The sequence below is a fragment of the Rutidosis leptorrhynchoides genome, chromosome 9, assembly GCF_046630445.1.
Source record: "Rutidosis leptorrhynchoides isolate AG116_Rl617_1_P2 chromosome 9, CSIRO_AGI_Rlap_v1, whole genome shotgun sequence".
NCBI lineage: Eukaryota > Viridiplantae > Streptophyta > Magnoliopsida > Asterales > Asteraceae > Rutidosis > Rutidosis leptorrhynchoides.
The window spans coordinates 267273637-267283808 of NC_092341.1; the positions used below are offsets into that span (position 1 = coordinate 267273637).

Below are 10172 nucleotides of genomic sequence, written 5' to 3' on the forward strand. Positions count from 1 at the left end.
AAATCGGTCATGGGAAGTCTCGGGATTTACTTTATGTCCGTTTTCAAATGTCCGGAAATGATTTTCAAACGGCTCGAATCGATACGCTCAAGATTTTTTTGGGGCGGTAATAACTCAACAAAAAAAATGGCATGGGTGAAATGGAATACAATTTTATCTTCTTTCGCTAATGGAGGGTTAAATGTTGGAAGTTTAAAAGCATTTAATCTTGCGTTAATCTTGAAGTGGCGTTGGCGATATTTGTTTAAACCGGATGATTTTTGGGTTTCAATCGTTAAGGCCATTCATGGAGATGTTTTTGAGCGAACGACTGTTAATGGTTCTTGGTCGAACATCGTGGATACTTGCTCTAAAGTTATTTCTGATAATTTGTTACCTGCAAACTACATTCGTTTGGAAATTGGAAATGGTCAAAAAGTGAGATTCTGGCACGATTTATGGACCGGGAGCACGAGTCTCGCTACACGTTATAATAGGTTATTTCATCTCGATACGAACCAGAATGATGTTGTTGCTAATAAGTTGGTTAATGGGTCGTGGCAATGGGTTTGGGCTAGAGAGAACATTGGCAGTCGTAACTCATCCCGGCTAGATGGTCTACGGAACGAAATTCAAAACGTTTCTCTTTCTGACCGAGATGATTCGTGGCGTTTCGACATCAATTCGGATGGCCTTTTTTCAGTTAATATTGCGAGAAAGGCCATGGATTTGGTTTTGCTTTCTTCCACAAACATCCCGACAGTTTGGTACAAGTTCATACCTCGAAAGGTTAACATTTTCTTATGGCGATTTCGTATTGACTCTTTACCTCTACGTTGGAATCTATCCGCGAAAGGTCTCGAATTAAACTCGATCGTCTGTCCCGTTTGCAATAATGGTATAGAGATGAGGTCTCATTTGTTCTTCGGCTGCAGCTTAGCTTCGGAGTTATGGCATAAAGTTCGAGTTTGGTTGGACTGTAATATGCCCTTTTTCTATTCGTGGGTCGAAGTAGATAGTTGGATCGAGAGCTTGAGTTCGACTTCAAGTTCTAAACATAAGATCGTCGCGGTTACGGCTACTCTTTTATGGGTCATTTGGAGATTTAGAAACGGTATTGTTTTTAATGAGCATATTAGTAGAAATAGTCTTTTTGATGTTACTAGATTATTTTCTTTTCGTTGGCTTAAGAATAGAGGCCATGTTGTTTCTAATTGGAACACATGGTTGTCTTTTCCTTTGTAATTTTTCCTTTAGCGTCTTGCTGAGGAACGTTGTTTGGTTATATATTATTTTGGCCGTTTAAAAAAAAAAAAAAAAAAAAAAAAAAAAAAAAAAAAAAAAAAAAAAAATGATAAACATGCCCATTAGATAATTAAATGATACTAATCTTTTATGGTACTTACACGATGTAAGTAATGCTGATGTTGTTTGTCTTATAATCAGAATTTGTTGGATCTCCTTAAAAGTAAAGCAAATGTGCGGAATCAACGTAGCTGAAAATCCATATGATTCAATTGTTTGATTTGGTAACAAGAAAGGTGGGGTTCGCGCGCTGCTGCTTGAAAAGTGCTAGCGATTTAATTAAAAAAATATTATATATTTTAAACCGTGTAATAGCTAGTATATGTATTCATGTATACTATCCTATCAACTTTTTCCAAATGATAAATATAAAATTAAAAAATATTATATATTTTAAACCGTGTAATAGCTAGTGTATGTATTCGTGTATACTATCCTATCAATTTTCTCCAAATGATAAAGACAAAAAAAAAAAAAAAATTAAAATGATGAAGAGTGTTCGACCAATAGGAATTCGGGGGTAAAAAAATAAATTAAAATGATAAAAAAAAGATGAATAGTGGACGACCACTATTGATGAATAGTGGCCGGCCAATGAAATTGCACCTAAAATGTTAAAAAAAAAAAAAGATGAATAGTGGCCGGCCAATGAGATTGCACTTCATCCTTGGTATATATATAGTAATGTATGTGAGGTAGGAGACGGTTAGGGTCGAATAGAGAAGCAACTTTTTAATTATTATTTAAGAATTTTTATAATAACAACTATAAAGGTTATTTATTTAATTGTTGGGAGACAGAGAACCATTTTAGAAGAATGTGTCTTCTACTTATGTTGGCATTGTTTCTTTTAGAGTTGGACTTGAGTTAATAATGAAACTTATATACATGTAGCATATTTGAATATTGGTATTTGATAGATAACAACATACTAAATATTTAAGAAACTCACAACTTATAATATTTTTTCTAACAGCAGTGGAACACACAAACCCTAAAACTTGAAGAATACCTCAAGAATCTTTAAACTCACACCCACTAACTGTTCATTTCACCAGCCAAAAATCAAAAGTGTATTCTTAGTCAATGAGATCTTTAAACTAATTTTATCCAAAAGGAAGAATATGATACATCTTTGAATTCACTTACAATGTTTGTTACAATTTGGTTAGGGAGAGACTTCAAAAAACACCTTGATAAAATGTGAATTATGACCAAAGGTTTAACTATTACATTGTGATGGTGGTATTTATGCGGTCATACTACCACCATTACATCATTTAGTGGAGTCAAACTTAGTCTTAACAATGATCAACGTACGTCATCTTTTTATTGACTTAACACCAACCTTACTAATAATAGCCTTTGGCTATGTTAACACCCAAACAATAGTAATGCATCTATAATGAAAGACTAAATAAATTTTTAATATTGATTGTATTAAACTAATACGATGTAAGTAAATCTCCTCATACATGACGATTGATTCAATAATCCTTTTCAGTTAATCACCATTGGAATTGGAATTGGAATTGGAATTGGAATTACTATAGTTTCTTAGCTACATGTTTTCGAATCATCAAAAAGTATTGTTCAGAACCTCTGTACCATTAAATTGATCCTAAAGTTCCAATAAGAATCAGAAACAAATATTTGTACCATTAACCATGACTAACTATTACATTGTGATGATGGTATTTATGCGGTCATACCACCACCGTCACATCATTTAGTCGAGTCAAACTTAGTTTTAACAAGGATCAATGTATGTCATCTTTTTAACGACTTAACACCAACCATACTAATAGCCTTTGGCTATGTTACATATCAGAAGATATATAAAACTATTATGCCCAAATTGATGATCAAAGATATATGTCAACTTTGTAAAATTATGTGTACATAAAAGGGATGCACCCAAACAATAGTAATGTAGATTAATGAAAGACTAAATAAATTTTTAATATTGATTGTACTAAACTAATACGATGTAAACAAATCTCCTCATACATGACGATTGATTCAATAATCTTTTTCAGTTAATCACTATTGGAATTGGAATTGGAATTAGAATTAGAATTGTAATTACTATAGTTTCTCAGCTACATGTTTTTGAATCATCAAAAAGTGTAGTTCAGAACCTCTATACCGTTAAATTGATCCTACATTTCCAATAAGAATCAAAAACGAATATTTGTACCATTAATCATGACTAAAAATTAGGGTTTCAGATCAATCATAAGCAATTAACACGATACAAAACTGAATTTAATCATACAAAAAACAATATTACATGTATACATATCAACATAACGACATAATTAATTATTTAGGATTGGAACCACCCATGTTCATAATGCAAGAAAGATCAATCGGGAAAAATAATCTAATGATTTGACACATAGAGCAATAAAGATATTTGAAAAAAATGAATGGTTGGATCATATGGGTATTTGATGTAATTTTTTGATCCAATGACTACTAAGGAAGTTTTAATTATAATTATTGCTCAATTAAGACTTTATTTTAATATACAAAGAGAAAGAGATGATATATCAAGAGAAAGAATCTATCTATCTATCTATATTATATATAATAAAAAGTTATTTTTAGTTAATCATTTTTTAAATATTTAAAATGGAGAAGAGATGACCATTGGATTAAAGAACAACTTTTCATAACAACCATTGAATTGTTTGATACTCAGCAATTGTTTCTCTCTTCATTTTCAATTGTCGAGTGAGACTATTACCCTAGCCCCTCAACACTTACATTCTCGTCAAAATTGAATCGAGCATTATGTACAGAACACCATTGTGTTCAATTTAATCCTCAAATGAAACGGGTATTGCGCTTGAAAATTGAATTTTATAGAAAATCATCTTCAATAAAATATACCATTCAATCTTCAATCTTCAGTCATCAATAATTGGAGTTTCAAATTTGAAATTTTTTTTTTTTGACGATCCATGGTAAACAAGAAGTACCAAAAAACCATTACCATTCAATCTTCTATCCTTAGTCATCGATAATTGGAGTTCCAAAATTGAATTTTGTTGACGATCCGTTGGTAAACAAGATGGACCAGATAACCATGAGAGCGTGTGATCTACCTAGAGAATGAAGACGCCATCAAAATGAGGAATACCTAGGTCAAATTATGCTTTATTAATCTTTTATTGAAGATGATTTGAATATCAGTTTAACTACCTGTACTAGTTGATCAGTGGATGTATGCAAATATTACAAATTGATATATTTTAGAAATTGTGATAACTCTTATAACTAAGTAACATTTTTTCCTCATGGTTATCTCTTGATATATATCTAACTTTGGAAATGATATAGCAGATAAAATCTTATCTCCATATAACTAACAACCAAATCAATCTTTGCCACACAAAAAAAAAAAAAAAAAAAAAAAAAAAAAAAAAAAAAAAAAAAAAATCATTCACAATCACTCTCACCATTTCAAAGTTTCTCTACTACTGAAATAAAAATAAGCAAATGGAATCACAGGCACAATTGCTTACTCCTTTAAACGAATTGGATGTCAGTCATTCAGGGAGATCAAGAATCCGTGTCAAATTTTTTGTGAAGTGGGCACAATCCTATTATAACAATCCAAAGGAGATTGCTTCTCATGATATGATCATGCTTCTCATGATATGATCTTGCTTGATCAAGAGGTAAACATATGATTCATTCAACTTATCAACTTGATACACATTAACTTGAAAAACTTATCATTAAACTGAGAATATCCATTTTAATGAGTATTTTTAATTTTTTGGAGCACCATTTAAGCTAATATCTACATGTATTTGTGAGAAACTCCGAATCAATCTCATTAGATTTGTGATATTTTTTTTATATTGTTATACGTACAATCTCATTGTGCAACTAAAATGTAATTGTAACACATGTGCAATCAGAACATATAACCATAATATGTTGTAATACTTTACCAACATAATAAATGATAATATTTTGTGTTTGTTTAAAAATATTTATAGGGTAACAAGATTGTTGCTAGTATTAAGAAGTTTATGTATAAGAACACTTTCAGTAATACAATACTCGAAGGAAAGTACCTGATAATCGAGAATTTTGGGGTGCATCCCTACAATGTTTCATACAAGTTGGTCGATCATCCCTTTAAAATGATTTTTGGAAGGTTGACCAGGACAACATTTACAGAGGAATTTACTCCAACCAGTTTTGGCTTTAATCCTGTCAGTTATGAAGATCTGCTAGCACAGAAATTTCCTCAAACTAAGCCAAATGACATATATTAACTTCAATATTCAATAATCACTTTAAAAGTTCATTGGATCTTCTAATACGTTTATGTAAATTTCTTTGATACAACTTTGAAGGGTGTGACTGATAGTAACTGGCTACACTTTACTGAATTGATCTAAAATATGAATTGTGTGTATTTTGAGGAAACATATGTTGTTGGCCAAATTCACTCAGTTCAAAATAAGAAGAAGAAAATAGAAGATGATGTAGAACAAAAGTCACTAGACTTTTACATGCGTGATGTTAGGTGACTGAAAATTTTATGTTGTTCATATCTATTTTAGAATGAGATGTGAAACAGATATGCTTTAAATTAATGCTTATTCGTATTAAAATACATATATAATTAATATATTGCATATTTCAGTAGTGGTAAGGAGACGGTTTAGCATTAACCAATTATATGACTCACATTTCACAGTTCATGGGAAATTTCAATTCTATGAAAACTTATTTACATCAAGTTATAATTATTATCTTTTTCTAATGTTATTTAAAGGTTGTTCACATTATCGAACTTAATTATTATCTTTTATTATTATTCTAATATTAGTCAAAGTAAACATCAATACTACTTCTATAGTTTTCAACAATTACCATCTTTTCATACATTGCAGGCTGATCAGTTGCGTATAGATACTTTGAGTAAACTTCAACAGATGCTGGCAACTAAACAATTTGCAGAATCATTATTGTCCATTAACGCGTACTTCAAGAGAATATGAGCAATAAACTATGCTTGCAAACACGTCCATAAATATGAAATGACCGTTTATTCTCTATACTATTCACATATATGCCTCTTTGATACTGATTGATTAAACTTTTGCATTTAACTTCGTCTTACTTAATTGTTTTAATTTAATTTACATGTCCTTTATTAACGTTATGAATTATATTTCACCATATTTCTCTCTTTTTTTCCATTTGGCAATGATTATTCGTTGCATAACATTTATGCTTACTTTTCAAACGAACTTTCATAATCACTAATTTTAAAAACCCGCAAACCCGCAGGTTATGAACTAGTTAGGAAAGAAATGATAATATAAATGAAAATAGTTAGGAGTATTTAAATTAGATAGATTAAATATCAACTATACTCCACCTTTGGTTGCCCTTTTAAATTTCTTTCTTCCTAAACAGTAGTCAACGTTTTAGGGGTCATCCTCCCTTAAATTAAGATTTAAGCTACCAGCGTCGCCTTCAATCTTACAATGCGTTTGTTTACCTCTTAGTCGAATGGTTCAGTGCTGAATGCTGAATCATGCAGCATTCAACACGTTTGTTTCTGACCTTTGAATGACAGATGGTGCTGAATGGTTCATCATTCAGAGCTAGAACTATCTCTTAACCATTAAACATCCAAATTTTTTGTACTATGTTCTTTAAATTATATCAGGGACACTTATTAAATAACTATATTGTAGTTTATTAACGTCAACGTAAATAAGATAATTTCTACATCATTCGCATTATTCATTCAAATCAAACATGATATTTTTATTCAGAAGCAACTTCATTTAGAACATTTGAATCATAGAGATTATGAACTATTCAGCGCTAAATCATTCAGGTTTATCAAACGCACCCTTAATATTTTATCTATATTTATTCTCGAGATGTTAGAGCATGTGGAATTGTAATGGTTAGATCGAGTGTCTACTTTACTGTATCATAAGGAGATAGAAGTGTGCAATAAACGATTTCAGCCACGAAACTGACTGACCCACAATGATTTGGGTGAAATAGATTTACTAAGTTGGTTTTCATTTGAATTTTTAGTTTCGTTCGAAGATGTTAACAGTTTTTATTTTGGAGTTGGGTTTATGTGAAATGTTAATGTATATGTAGATTGTTGAATGTAAATTAATGTAGATAATTGCTTTGTATATAAGAATTTCAGCAAATCTATTTGTTTGAGTACTTCAAATTTCATTGAATGAAATTAACAAGTGACGTTATGCACGTACAATTACTTGATCAAGGTTCTAATTTGAATTTGGTAAATAAAATATGTATATGCACGTATTTTTTATGTTCATGTTTTATATTTTAGTTAATCGAATAAAAAATTTAGCTTATCCTGGTCTAGATAGAATTGGCATACAAAGTATTTACTTTTTCATAGTAATGTACACATCATAATAACGTACACTCCATTGCAGAGTTCTAATAACATGAACCTTTTTGGAGTGTACGTTATTATGCAAGACGTCTATTTGTTGATATTTGATGATAATCAATTGAATTATTTTTCTCAGTTATGCATTAAAGTTATTATTCTAACAATATAAATGATGCTTTCGACCTTTATTCGTGGTTCAAAGTTTACTTGGTTTGAGAGTTCGAATTTCATAGATCTTCAATCAACATATCACCAACCATACAAGAATCAGATGCACTTTTAAATTAATTTGTTATTGGAAAACGCTTACAAACTCCATTACAAGAGGATAGAAATTTTAGTAATCATTATATATAGATTTCATCCAATATAATATAATTAGTATTCATTTTCAGATTTATTTAGGTGAAAGAGGTTAATGTTGTCTATTATCATTAGGGTAGTTAGCTCAATAACCGTGAAACCAACTAACTGATGTATGAAAACAACTATACATTTACGCATAAATTTACATAGCACAAACTAAAAAAAATGCAGATTCCGCACCACAAACAAAGCAGCAGATCACAACCTAAGATTCTGAAAAAGACAGTCCCCACACTTCAGTTAAACGAGCACTATTTCAACTCGGTACGCACATAGTAAAAAACAAACCATTTCACGAAAAACTAACATCTAAAACTTCTGTTGCAGATCATAATACCATCAAAATGAAGAAAAAAAGAGAATATCGTCAACAACCTACCTTTTGCAGCCATGTGCAGAACTAAAAGATCGAGGATAACAAAAATAAAAGAAAAAATGTCATAAAATTAACAAAAAGCAAGAAACTTTTATTTTCGTGTTGTAAACATAATTATGAATTGATTTAAACAAAAATAAGAACCACGATGTGTATAGAAACTACATTGATTGAAGCCAAATTGGTGGGCCGACTTCGCTACATGATTCTCCAATGAAATGAGGCTCGATAGTTCCGTCACACATACGATAAATCCCCATATCCCATTCCGCTCCAATTTTGCTATTGTAACTGTTTTTATTACGGTACAACTTATCATGTTCATCTGTAAAGCACATCTAAAAGCATAACGGACTATGCTCGGTATAATATATGCAATTACCGTTAATGACTCCTGAAGTATCTTCTACACAAAAGGATGAACCAAATCCCAAAAACAAAGTTTTTTTAACAAGATCATTCACTTTTGACCATTTTCCATCTTCTAAATCATACTCGAAAACTCGAAAATTCTTTGTCTTGTAAGTCACCTGTTGTACTCCACGACCATCTATATCATCTTGCGTTAATATGGTCAATAGTTGTCTGATGACAACCAACAACTTCTTCATTCCATCATCCAATCCTAGAATATAAACTAGTTCCAGTTCTTTGCTATGGAAACATTTAGGTAGTTGTGAAACATCAACAACGACTAGGTCATTTCCACGAGCATCACATGACTTTAAACGATAGCAATCATCGATATGATAAACTCGCCCGTCATAATAGGTTATATCGTGTATAGCCCCACACGAACTTGTTTCAAAAGATGTCCAATTGACATCTCCAATACGACAAAAACATAATTTAGTGCATCCCCATAACACCACCAACACTGGTATTTGTCTAGAGAAGAGTACTTTTCGGATTCTGTCATCATAATCAAAATATTCAAACATATTCGGCAAATCGATGATTTCACGTGAAAACGGATTGATAAGTTTAGTAGCATAATCACTTCTAATCTCTTCTGTTACTAGCCACCCAGATGAAGAGACATAAAGTTTACCATATGCTTCTGGAAGTCGTATCTTACGGATGCTATTGTTCGAAAGGAAAAACAATTCACGAAATTCAACATCTTCTTTTTTCTCTCCAAACAAAAGAGATGACAACCTTGAAGGAAGTCCATTAGAGTATGAGACTTCGATTTTCTTTACAGCTTGAACCGCAATCGAATACCAGGACTTACATACCCCAGAGAAATTGAAATAATCTTCAAAATAATCCATATTTTCCATATGTTTCAGAGCAACAATATCAAGTAATTCAGGATATGCCTATGACAGATCCATTGTATCTTAATCAAACAATATGGATTATTTTAAACACAAGAAGCTGCAAAAGGATAAATTGATAATAATTTAATTGCTGAATGAATTTAAAGATTGTCAACATGATTCGACTCCTGGCTTCGACTTCTGGTCTATTTATCATGTACGAAAAGAATTAAAATAAATAAAGGATTTTTCTAAGCATAGCCCTAAATTCTGATTTAAAATAAATTCAGAATTAAAATAAATTCTAATTTACTAAATTCCAATCTCATAACGGTTTCTTATAGGCATTTATTATTATACATCGGACCGACTACAAAACCCCAAAACTATTCTACATTATTAATCCATTATCAATTTATCATTACACTATATACATCATCAATTCATTGGT

General features: G+C 31.1%; 1 protein-coding gene across 1 annotated transcript; it reads right to left on the bottom strand.

The window, feature by feature from the left end:
- Window positions 1–8620: 8620 nt before the first annotated feature.
- Window positions 8621–9733, bottom strand: LOC139868747 (putative F-box protein At5g55150). Its single transcript, XM_071857087.1, has 2 exons — window positions 8842–9733; window positions 8621–8784 (listed from the first exon to the last, which is right to left on the bottom strand). Exons 1-2 carry the CDS (start codon window positions 9731–9733, stop codon window positions 8621–8623), a joined length of 1056 nt encoding a protein of 351 aa, XP_071713188.1.
- Between the last annotated feature and the right edge of the window lie 439 nt (window positions 9734–10172).